The sequence below is a fragment of the Ambystoma mexicanum genome, chromosome 8 (assembly GCF_040938575.1).
Source record: "Ambystoma mexicanum isolate Mex_15411 chromosome 8, UKY_AmexF1_1, whole genome shotgun sequence".
NCBI lineage: Eukaryota > Metazoa > Chordata > Amphibia > Caudata > Ambystomatidae > Ambystoma > Ambystoma mexicanum.
In genome coordinates, this window is record NC_090929.1 from 1,105,537,353 (window position 1) to 1,105,550,452 (window position 13,100).

Here is a 13,100-nt window from a genome sequence, read left to right on the forward strand (position 1 = left end):
CTCGGGGCGGAGGTTAGCCCAAATGGCAGAACTCGAAATTGATAATGAGAGCTGCCAATTGCGAACCTCAGGTATCTCCTGTGCCTGGGATGGATCGGCACATGGAAATAAGCGTCCTGGAGGTCTAGAGATACCAACCAGTCCTGAAGCTGGAGGGCCTGAAGGATCTGAGAGAGAGTCACCATCTTGAACTTGTCCTTTCGGAGGAATTTGTTCAATTCCCGTAAGTCTAAGATGGGTCTCAGTCCTCCGTCCTTCTTCGGTATTATGAAGTAGGGGGAGTACCAACCCTTGTTCCTTTCCGCTACAGGTACCAGTTCTATGGCACCTTTCTCTAGCAGGTCTAAAACCTCCTGCAAGAGGAGCGGATCTGGAAGCTTCAAAGGGTTGTTCCCCGGTGGATGACTCTGAGGGATATGTAGGAAGGGCAGGCAGTAACCTTGGGCCACTGTCTCCAGAGCCCAAGCATCTGACGTAATAGCCTGCCATTCCGTCAGATGGTGAGTTAACCTGCCCCCTACTGGTGTTCTGTGAGGGGAGACCTCAGAGTGGTTTTGAAGCGGCTGATGCAGTTGCCGAAGGTAAAGTGGCTCCTGCTCCTGCGGGTGCGGCTTTCTTTCCCCTACCCCGTCCACCACGGGTAAATCTTCCTTGGCCTCTTTGAGCCGGTCGTCCTCTGCCCTTTCCATATGAGGAATAGTAACGAAAGGACCGTCCTCTCCACGATGATCCCGAAGGACGAAAGGTATTCTGACGGATAGCAGCTCCCAATGACTTGGCTGCTGCCTTGGACGTTTGCAGTTTCTCCAAACTGTCATCCGCCTTCTTTCCAAAGAGGGTAGAACCGTCAAAGGGCATATTCAAAAGCCTGGTCTGCACGTCAGAGGCAAAACCAGACTTCCTCAACCACGCATGCCTGCGGATTGTGGTACTTGCCGCCATGGCCCTGCTGATACTGTCAGCAGAATCTAGGCCAGTTTGTAGGGTCTCGCACATCGCATCTTTACCATCCCTGATGATGTTTAAAAATGCGTCCCTTTCCTCTCCTTCTTGGAGGCAGTCAGCCGCTGATGAAGCGCACTCCCAAAGGGTGTGGCTGAACCTAGCGAGCGTACAGGTCGCGTTAATAGACTTTAACGCCATGCTACAGGCAGAAAAAACCTTCTTAGCCATGGCATCATACTTTTTGTCATCCCTATCCTGCGGAGCAGTGGGGTATGCAGATGTGCTGCCTGATGAGGTTGCAGCCTGTACAACTAAGCTCTCAGGAGTAGGGTGTTTTGACAAATATTCAGGGTCAGAACTAGCCACCCTGTATTTTGTTGACAGTTTTTTATTTACTGCCGGGATAATTTCCGGCGTTTCCCAGTTTGTCAAAATCCTTCTCTGTAGAGCAGAGTGAAATGGAACCACAGGATCCTCCTGTGGGCCCTTGTCCAGTATGTCAGTGAGGTCATCCTGCTGAAAGGCAGGAGAAGGTGCAGACCAACCCATAAATTCTATGATTCTAGACATCAGAGCTCTATATGGAGTCTCCGCATGTTCTCCTGGGTCTGGTTTGATAAATTCTGCTTCAGGAGAAGTGTCCAAGCCACTAGCTTCCTGAAGTGCATCCTGAAGATTTTTTAATCCTCTTTCCTCAGAGGCGAAAGTCTCTGGCTCTGGTGATGTGGTCCTCTGTAAATCAATATCTTGGTCTGAATCCTCCCTTTCCTCAAAAATCGAGGTTAAAGGGGGATACTTTGGTTTTTGGAATGGTATAAACCCCATTTCCAATGCAGAAGGAGCCATCATCACAGGCCTTGAAAACGTCGATGTCGTCGACACCGACGTGAAAGTACTCGAAGGCGCCGTGAAAAGCGTCGAGAAATGTGTACTAGGCCTCGAGGAACTCGAAAGGATCGGAGTCCTGCTCGAGAACGACGTCGACGTTCTCGGCGTCGAGTCGGAGGTCTTTTGTCTAACCGTTGGCTGTGGAGTAGCCGTGGTTCTTTCCTTCACCGGCGTCGATATCGGCGTCGACGTCGGCGTCGACTCGATCGACTGATGCGCCGATGAATCCTTCGACAACGGCGTCGATGGCGCCGACCTCTGTTTCGAAGGAGTTTTCGACGATGGCGTCGATGATGCTTTATCTCCCGATGGCTCGAGGCGCTTTCGGGTTGACTTTTCCGCCGGGTACTGCGACTCGCGGCGTTTAGATTTTTTGGGTTTTTTACCCGGGGTATCACCCTCAGCTGTCTTCGAGGGGGACGAGGCCGCTTTCTCGAAGACGCTTAGCATCTTTTTCCTGAATTCCTCCCACTCAGCTTGCGAGCTGCGTTTTGTGGGGCAATGAACTCTCTCAGGAGAACTCGACGAAGATGACGAAGGGGATCTCCTACGTCTCTTCTTCGAGTGTCTCGATGTCGACGAGTGGTGGGAGCCACTTCGTGATCTAGATCGAGAGTGTTTTTTATGGTGAGGAGACGAACGTCTCGACTCTACCGAAGAAGCTTTCGAGGAAGTTAAAGTTGACCTACCTCTCTCGAGCTTTCCCCTACGCTCCTTCAAGGCTTTCGCCGTCATGGAAAGGCATTCCTCACACTCCGAACTCTGGTGCGTGATTCCCAGACACCACAAACAGACCCTGTGAGGGTCCGTCAACGACATTTTCTTCCCGCAGTCTCGGCACTTTTTGAAACCGGACCGAGGGGTCGTCGGGACGGAGGAGGATGCCATCGATATCGAGGTTAAATATTATATACGTTATCTGACGAGAACTGAGCAACGGTGTTCCGAGGCACAACGAAGCGCGGAAAAACGGAACTGAGCAACGGACGCTGCGCGCGGCCTTTATAGGCAGGATGACGTCGACGTCGGCACGGAGGCCGTCGAGGGTCATCGACTCGGCGATCATCGACGCGCAGCGCCCTCTGGCGAAAAAATTTTCCGAGGCCAGCAAAGCTGAAGGATTTCTATCTAAGATAAGGAATACGTCGGAGGACACAATCCCTTCGAATATAGGTTTTCGAGTTTGCCAATGAACGGCCATTTTGATGTAGCAAGAATCACCATTTTTGTTTTCTAACCATTGCTCATTGCTTTCTGTTCCTATTGCTTCGCAGTATATTTTCCGCTTACACTGCTCGACTGTGGAACATTGTTGTCTGTATGTGAAAAGGACAAGGCCGCAGGGCCGTGAGGATAACAAGAGTTCGCTGAAACAAAAACGTAGGCAGCGCCAGGAAGAATGCCCGGCTCCCTCCCGAATGTAGCCTTGAAGCAGAGCTGCAGGGCATTTAACCATTTCACAGCTGCCAGCCAGTCTCGTTATATGGTAGAATATGTTAGAATAATACCGCTAAAGGCTTGAATTATGCTGTTCTAATGGCCCCCCTTTGCTGAGCCCGCTAGAGCATGTCGGCTCCCAGGACGCGAATAGCACCTGATAGATAGCAAGGTCCGGAATGCAACCCCCCCCCGTATGTAGTTCGCTTCCAAGAACAGAAGCGCTGTGTTCTATTCAATAACCGAAAGATGCCTTCGCACTCACAAATTGCAAATTGTTACTAGAATAGATGTTTGAAGGTGTCATAGTGGTTGGAGATGTCCATCATCACACCAAGTTCAAAGAAACCCAATAAAGGGGGGGTGTTAACCATGTCATAGCTGATTGTTTGATATGCATTTTGTATATATGTAACTGATGTATGTAATTCACGTCGGGGGGCGTGAGACCGAGTTGGCCAACTGAGACTTTTGCTTTGCAATAAAACCCTAGCTTTGGGAATACAACCTCGTGTCTGGCGTCTCTATTGTGTGTGGTGACCCACCTTGTTTCCATAGACGTCAGGGTCCCTTAGGGGCCCCTTTCACGAATAATAATTCACAATGAAAACCATGTTCCCCAATGGTAAATTTGTAACTCCTGAAGACTTCGCAAACTCAGTGGGGAGCAGCCAATTAGCCACCCTACAGTTCCACTGTATGAATGCCGCGTTCAAAGAAAGGTGGCCATCATTCCCAGACGAACCCCCCGAGCATGTATGCTACCAGTCATTGTATTCTCAGGCATGCACTGGGGTATCCAAATTATACAATATTGTGCAGGCTCACACGAAATCATCAAATACCATCAAGGCATTGTGGGAAAAAGACATGGATATTACAATTGAGGAGGGGAAGTGGGCCAGATATTGCCTCCTATCTAAGAAAATCTCACTTAATGCAGGCCTGAGACTAATACAATTCAAGGTTCTGAACAAACTACATTACACGCCAGCCAAAATGGCAAAGTTCTACAAGACCACTCCCGACAATTGCCTGAAATGCCACGCCCCTGGTGCGGATTCGTTTCATATGTACTGGGCCTGCCCCCAGATAGCAGGTTTCTGGCTCGCAGTGGCCAACATCCTTGAAGAAATAACACAAATCCCTGCACACCTCAACCCACCTAAATACCTGTTTGGAGACATTGGCAAGGCCCCGGAAAAAAAGAGGAGACTGTTCAACGTCGCCTGCGCAGTAGCGAAGAAATGCATCCTCCAGAAATGGAAGAGCGCCCAGGCTCCAACAACAGAACAGTTCCTTGCGACCCTCACTTACGTGTATGAATGTGAGGAAAACTATGTTTATATGATATCTACCCCGTGTAAACCAAAAGACATTTGGGCCCCGTTCAGGGCATACTTAGATGAAACCTCCAAAGACACTGAAAACTCGGACAATGATAGCGTGGATGATGGGCCATGCCACGCAGCCAGCTATATGTAACTTCTTTCTATGGGTATATACGAGGACATGCACCTGATGTAAAAGTCTGCAAGTGGAGTTGGGTTGTCAATTTTGTAATGCAAATCTGTATTATGTAGATGCGAGACAAGCAGAGTGTACTGTGACATGCAAACCAAGAATAAAGTTCATAAAAAGAAAGGATAAAGAACTGTACGTCTGACAAGAGTGAACCCTACGGAGGAATGTCAACGTTTTGATGTTTAAAAAGACATTAACATTGCAACAGGTATCAGTGTACTGAATAGAAGCTAACAGTCGAGAGGGGTCTGAGCCTGGCAGAGGGGGATCCTGGGGTGGAAAACTATCACCCAGCGGCATGTGGAATAAAGCGCTGTTGTGAACCGGACTGAGGGAGACTGACACTAGAGAGGGGTCTGAGCCCGGTAGAGGGGGGCCCAGGCATGAAGAATAAAACACCCCAATTACAATTGGAAACAAACTTTTGTTATTTATTTTTCCGATCCTCGAAGACAAGAGACTTTTCAGTGAAAAGAGACTTGGCCTTCGAGGCTCCTGATAAGTTAAGAACGGAACTGTCGTCTTGTGCTGGGGAAGCTTGAGACGTGTACTGTGCTCAAAGGTCCGACCTTGTCCCGTGCTCAAAACGTGGGCAAGGGAGACCCCGACAACTGCATCATGACATACTAATTGTGAACACTTCTTCTTTCTTTCTTTCTTTCTTTCTTTCTTTCTTTCTTTCTTTCTTTCTTTCTTTCTTTCTTTCTTTCTTTCTTTCTTTCTTTCTTTCTTTCTTTCTTTCTTTCTTTCTTTCTTTCTTTCTTATGAATCCTATCCCACACTCTTTTGTATGTAGTTGTAAGGTTTGGCAATAGTTTTTTTTTAGTTTAGGCCCTTTTTGAATTGACAAGACGCCACAAGGACTGATTTATTTTTCATTTGATGGTCGAAGATTGTTCCCATCTTAGATTTAGGTTTAGATTAGGCTTTTATCTCACCCATTTTTACAGTTTAATAAACACCCTTGGTCTGTCTTTACTGTTGCCACCATGAGTACCTTACAGAGTTGAGATCCTCCACAGGGATCTGCCAGTCGCAAATGACACACGTGCTAAATCCATATTTGCCTGGCATTGACCCATGAAGCGGAACTGCTGCAACAATGCACACCAGAGGGGAAAAAAAACTGGATCAAAAATGTAGAAAAAGCGAGGGATAAAGAAAAGAAAATAGGCGCACAAGCCGTATTGTCCTGTAATCTCTCCCCCAGTAAGAAAGTGACAGTTTGGGGGTGACTGACGGTGGTGCCTAGAGGGGCGTAACGGAGTGCGTGTGTATGTGTACTATGCAGTATACGTTAAAATGTATGCAATGTTTTTCTGCTGGAAAATAGCTACAGTCCTTTTCCCCCATTGCTGTGTAGCTCCAAAAGTATGGAGGAAGGGAGACGGAATGTAGGAGTAACAATGCTTTTACAACCACTGTTTACACTAAGTGAGTCTTAAAAAAGAACCTCATATGACTATAGCTTTATTTTCCCACCTGAATGGAAGTCTACAAGTTCCAGTATGCAAAGTAATGAGAACCTACAGAATAAACTCCTACTGAGACAATGTGGAACAAAATGCACTCTCAGGTCATTGTTTTATACGACTTGCAGGTTGTTCTGTACCACCATAATTTCAAATCACCAAACAATCTTACATAAATATCTTAATAAAACCTTAAACAATTCTACGAAAAAAAGTGGCACAGCAACCGCCACTGCAGTTACCTCTTCCCATTACAAATCATTTGCAAACGGTCAGCTGCTGAGTGGAGTTAAAAAGATAATTTAGACCTCACTGAGAGGCCATATACATCCATGCTGTTTGCCCTTTATATAAGAAAGGGAGAGAATGGGGGCCGTTGCCCATTCCGAATGTTGCTACAACAATTGGAGCTGCCATTTCTACATTGATTTTCACAGATTGTGCCTGATTGTGCAGGCTTATGTACTCCAAGCAAAGTCTGCAGAAGTCATACAATGCTCATGATGCGGAATGTCCATATGTTAGGGCACTTTAAATGTCCATTATGGTGTGTGCAGTGTCTTTTCCATCTGTAACTTGCCAAAGTGGTGACGGAGCCACGAATGGGATCGGACACCCTGGATGCACAAAGCATTGGAATTGTTGCAAGTAAAACACTGTAATATATTGTGCCAGGAGGGCAACGTGCTCGCCTTGGAAACAAGATGATACGAAGCAACACAGGTTGGATCCCCGGGTCCGCGCTTAGGATATTAAGCGTGTTATAAAGCGTGTTATAAATACACAACTAAGAGACATATTCCTGTAACAGCGCTTCGATGACCCCTGGCTGTGTGAGCGCTTTAAAAATGCAATAAATACATATTTACAGTTATTCCTCTGCAAACCCACGTATCAAAGTGAGCCAAATAAGTGGTATCCTTATTATTTGAATGGTAATTTTCAAACATGATACATTTCCTGTCACTTTTCAATAGCTATATGCAGGGCTGGTCTTTGCATCAGTCAGTGCATGCAGCTGCCTGAGGTGCCAGGCTCTAGGGGGCGCCAGTCTGACTCCAAAAACACCATTGTCATAATCCTCTTTTTCTTTTTTCTTTTTTTTAACGTGTATGTATACAGTTGGCGATTGAAGGTACACCAGAGAAAGGGGGTCACCCTTTAGAGAGAGGTCTTGTACATTAATATCCAATTGCATCAGTACAAACGTCATCACCCAAAAGGAGAGTACATCAGCAGAAACATTCAAAGTACATGAATAGTTTCATTCACACCCGTCTTCTCGGGACAGGTAGGAGCGGAAACTGCACCAGATATCACAGGGTCTAGTCACAGGGGAAAGAGTTGGCATAGAGATTCTCGCTTTCTTGTGCTCATGTCAGTGCTTTCATCCATTCGCTCATGGTGGTGGGGCACCTATTTTTCCAATGGAGGAGTATTGACCTTTTAGCCAGCATGCAACCAACGTTGGCAAAGGCTAGGCCTGGTCATCTCCACCCAGGGGCCCAGACCACAAACCAAACAACGCACCCAGAGAGTGTTTCTCTAATGCGGTGCTTGTTATGTCAGAGAGAATCTCGATGATTCTTGACCAAAAGGTTTCCAGTAGCGGGAATCCCCAGAACATATGTAGATGGTCCGCTGCTGTTTCATCACATCTGGGACAACCATGTAGTGTAGGGGGGGCATTTTGGATAGTCTGACGGGGCTATAGTGTAGGGGTGTGCAGTGAAAAAGTAGAAAACATTATGTCGAAACTCATAATGTCGAAAATAAAAATGTCGAAACATTTTTTTTCGAATGTTTTCCTTTTTTATTTACATGGTTTTTTTTTGGGTTTGGCAAGTAAAAAAAAGGGAGAAAAAAAAAAATTTAAAAAAAGGGGGGTTGGGCAGGACCCCCCCATTTCGAACAAAAAACAAACAAGAATAGACATTGGAAGAAAAAAAAATGCGACTTTTTTTTTTCGACATTATGACTTTCGACATAATGTTTTCAACTCTTTCACTGCACACCCCTACACTATTGTCACTATAAACCTAGTGTAGGCGATGTAGAATATTAAATTGCATGAATTTAAAGCGAATGTTGAGGGAGACTCGTCTGGTGTGTGCGCACATTTGTGCCGATTGGGTATCGGAAATGGCAGTTGCCAATTCCTCTGCCCAACGTGAGCATGCTTTCTGGAAGGGAGGGGCCATCCCATCCAATGCAATTTTATATAGTGAGGACACCACGTGGCTACTATCCCCCGAGTTGGCAATGTCAGCGAGAATCCGCATTTCTGGAGGTTCCTGGGGGTACGCGGGCCAGTGGGCTGCAATCGCAGCGCGGATCCGATAGTATTGTAAGAGGTCACCTTTATTATCTTGGTGGCCCGGTTTCCAGGTCTCAGGCATGATGAATGCCCCATTTGGAAACAGGTCAGCAAATGCTCTGTAACCCATCACCTTATCACGCATCGTCAGTAGCCCCGGGAAGTTCCAGATTGGGAGATAGAAAGGGTGTGTGGCCCCCACTGGGGCAAAAAGCAGCCGCCAGGCCCTCAGTGCAGAGGCCACCGGGTCCAACAGGAAACCATCCGTGTAGCAGGTATCTAGCATGAGGGTCTTGAGGTCGGTGCGACTGGCAGCCAGCGATTCCAGTTTGACATGTGGGCGAGGGGGCTCCACTATTTACCAGTATGACTCATATTGTGCCCGGGAGGACATCCAGTACAATTCGGTGTGTGGTGCAAAGAACCCCCCCTTATCATATGTGGGAGTCAGTTTGGTCCACTTTTTCCTGACCGCACCAGAGTGCCATAGGAACTGGGAGAAGAGTGAATGTAGTCTGGTGAAGTAGTCTTTACCGGGCCAGATCGGGGCGCTGGAGAACACATAGAGCAATTTAGGCAGCAGAGTCATTTTTATGAGTGAGAGCTTAGACGGGGCGGACAGGGGGAGGTTCTGCCACCTACGCATTTTGTCCTCGACCGCCGCCATGGCTGAGTCATAGTTGTCTTTCAGTAGCTCAGGGTGTGTTCTGGACACAGTCACCCCCAGGTATTTTATATGGTCGGCTGACCAGCGAAGAGCGAAGTGGCCCTGGACCTCAGGAGTATTGTTTGTGAGCGGAAATACTTCCGACTTAGACAGGTTAATCGTGAAACCAGAGAATTGTCCGATACCAATTATGTCCTGCAATATGGGGTCTAGGTTGAGTTGTGGGTCGCGGACATACAGCAGTATGTCATCTGCATATAGGGACACTATCTCCGGGCGGCCTATTAAGCGGAGACCGATGTGTCCATGTCTCTCTCTAATGAAGTCAGCCATGGGCTCAATGGCCAGGGCAAGCAGGATGGGGGAGAAGAGGAATCCCTGGAGCGTGCCTATACCCAGAAGAATGTGCCTGGACATGAAGGAGTTTACCATCACCCTGGCCATCGGCCGTGTGACCATTGTCATGGTTATAAGTACACTTTAACACAGACATGAACAGCCCTTTCTTTGCCATGCTCTCGGTGTAGCACAAGCACAGCAATTTATGAACATCGAGTGTTTTCTTTCCAAAATTAGGAGTGAAAAATAACCTAAAATAGCTTATTTTTTATATTAATACTGTACAACCACTATAGAGTAATGTGCGTTCAGAATGTAATATTACACTGTAATACAACATGGTATGGTTGGGTTGCAGATCATAGAAGCAACAATCTATGTTTTAGAAGTCCATTATTTACATTTCATCCTATCCATCCATGTTGTCAATGAACTAATGCAATCAAATTGAATATTAGTGGATGTCTGTAGGCTAAAAGGGCCCTGCAGAGAAGTGATACAGCACCCACATGTGCTTATATATTTTATGGCTTGCTTCCTGAGCATTCTGCAATCTGTCAAAAATGTGGCCCAGGCCAAGCTTTCCCATGTTGCTGATGTTTGCTAAGAGACTGCACAGGACACACATAGACACAAAGCTTCACCCATCATTATGTTGTACCTGGTCACACACCGAGGCGCATACCGGCACTGGAGAAGCACCTGGTCAGACACTCGAGAGGGTGAAGATAAGGGGGGCATGGGGAGGTGACAGGTACCAGTTAGACTGCCCACCCACCTCTGCCACCCCAACTGCCCACCTCAAGTGAATTAAGCAAAGCCCAGGCAAATACCCCTGATCAGCTTCAGTGATACAGATCTGACAACTGGAACCTTAAGTAAAACAAATGAAACCCAATGACCCCTCTCCTTATCTTACTAAGACATTTCAGACTCCAACAATCACCCCTCTTCCGTTGATCATGTTTAGTAAGACCACTGCTGTAGAAGGACACAACAGGTCACAGACAATAAACGGTGCTGGTGGCTGCACAGTTAACAAATGCCCGGCAATTACTAATGTAAAAAAGTGTATTGTTAGCACACGCATTTGTATGCATGCGTTTTTAGGCAATTGAAATCGGATGGGTGTTTGTACTTGCATGTCAGGTGAGTGATTGGAAGGGTAGGGGCAGGAGACAGTTCATTCTCACAGCAGTGCTTAAGTGTGTGGTTTCAGACGTGAAGGAGAGAGTTAACTGATTGTAACATTGAAGCTGCACTAGAATATTTGCATTACAATGTGTAAAGAAGTTAGATTCGCCCACACAAGTAAGCCCCACCCACCCCCCATCATATCGTCTCTGAAGTTAACACCTGTCCTAACATTTTGGGGGACACCAACAATGCTTCCTGCCTGGGGTGCAAACTGGCCTAATACCGTCCCTGGCTTTAAGCATAATTGACTAAACATTTTCCTACAGCGGTGTTCCAATAAATGGATATTCTGCTGTATCGACATTTTGGTATTTTTAATACTGTGATTTGTTGTTAAGTGTTTAAGGTTTTTATTAACCAAATACATTATAATAAAATAAAAAAATAAAATATACTGCTGTTTTATTTTGATAAGAAAGAGTGTTCCATAGTCTGTGATGAGGTCCTGGTTTGGATTCAGAAGAGGTGTACTCAAGTATCATTTTCTCTATTTGAATGGGGTGTGATGTTTGAAAAATGCACTGCTGCTTGTCTCTCAGTTAGCTGTAAAACGCATGGTCATTTTAGCAATTAATAAACTGAGTTCCATCATTTCCATCCTTTCCAATTTTCATCAATTCAAAATGAAAAAAAGAGAAAAGTTTAATGTTACCTTATTTGGGTTGTTCTTTTCTACGATACCATCACGATCAGCGTCCACGTCTAAGGAGATCTCTGAAAAGGAAAAAGCAACCAGTCAGTTTTCTTCAGGGCTTCAAGCAGGCTGAAAGGAAAAAGGAAACAGCCTAATGGGCACAGAAGCAAAGTGGATGATTTGCATTATTAGGTGCATTATTAGGTGCAAATCATGAACCTCATTGCACTCAAGGAAAATTGTGTGCTGGGAATGCAAGGGAATAAAGCAACATACTGATAAATTACTAGAGGACATGAAAAAACAGAAAAGAATAAAAGCCTAACAGTGAGTAAAGGAATTCACACTACTGTACTCCAAGTCCAGTGTCCTCTTTCCTCCATACGTTTGTGATGTTCTGTCCTACGGGACGTGACCAGAGCATTTTATTGTGGCACCAACACACTCTTGTTCATTGGGTTTTCAGTTGGGCTGCCTCCATATCCCCCACCCCAGACTTCATCCTTCAGTCTTTTGCCAAATGCTGGGGTTGGTGTGCTTTTTTTTTTTTTTTTTTGCCAAAGTCCTGCTGTGACAAGACTTTAGAAAGCCCATCTTGGGGTAACATGCGGACATCCCTTATGTTTAGCCTGAACTACCCAAAGGCTTGGTAGCAATGGATGAGCAGTCAGGCTTAGTCTAGGAGGGACGAGGGCTCTAGCGAGGCACACAGAACTCAGAGCATACACTTAGTTCAAGGAAATACTTACACACTGGAAGTTATATAAAATAAGGGATTATTTTATATATACTAAGCTTATAACATTCAAGTAAGGTAAGTACTACCACCCACTAAAATAATCACAGAATACCTGCAATATTCAAAGGATAAAATACTTTAGAACATTTGTAAGGTAACACAAACATGGCATCTAATTATTTTGAGTCAGCTAGGTGCTGTCTCAACTCTGAGGAACAGGCATCAAAAAACATTCCAACCTGAAGAGATTCCTCATGCCTTCAAAGGTTATTATTTTGTGGCCTTCCATCCACCCACCAATGTTTTTCAGGGATTCACAAACCCAGGTTGCACATAAGATTCCATCTCTCTTCTTATACTCTGTAAACCTTTCAGATATTGGAAAGGGGTCTTCCCATACCTGGCTATGAGTGCCTGTTTGACCAACCTGTAGTCCCTTCTGTCTACTGCATCCATCTCCAGAATCACATCAGAACCATTCTGGGGGAACCTAGAAAGAACCCAAGGAACTTGATATTCCTCACTCACATCTTGCATCTCACATGCTAGTTCAAATGTTTTCAACCAATCAATGATATCACACTTATCATCATACTGAGTCACCACCTCCTTAGGAAGTTTAGGATTTCTGGTCCTAGAAGCATCCACGTTAGATGACCCTGAAAGTGAAGGAGAGTTATCAAAATACATCTCGCGCATTTCCAACTCATGATCCAGTTCCTTCTCTCTCAAATCAAGATCCATTTGCTCCAGTTGTAACTTAATTTCGAAAATCCTGGCTTTCTGTCTTCCCAATTCAAGGAGGATCTCAGGGGACATGGTATGTGGGAATGTACACATGGGAGTTTGGTTCTGGTGGGGGACTCCTAGCTGGTGCCAAGTCTTTTTCCAACTCTATTTCTTCCTCTCCACCCAAGTTTGAACTTAAATCACAATCAACC

At 45.7% G+C, this 13,100-nt stretch overlaps 1 protein-coding gene across 1 annotated transcript in view; it reads right to left on the reverse strand.

Annotated features, from left to right (window-relative positions):
• PADI2 (peptidyl arginine deiminase 2) overlaps window positions 1-13,100 on the reverse strand; it is a 1,062,620-nt gene that overhangs the window by 787,585 nt on the left and 261,935 nt on the right. Inside the window, exon 4 of the mRNA XM_069611131.1 lies at window positions 11,439-11,500. Within this exon, the coding sequence (XP_069467232.1) occupies window positions 11,439-11,500 (62 nt within the window). The remainder of the gene's footprint in view (window positions 1-11,438; window positions 11,501-13,100) is intronic.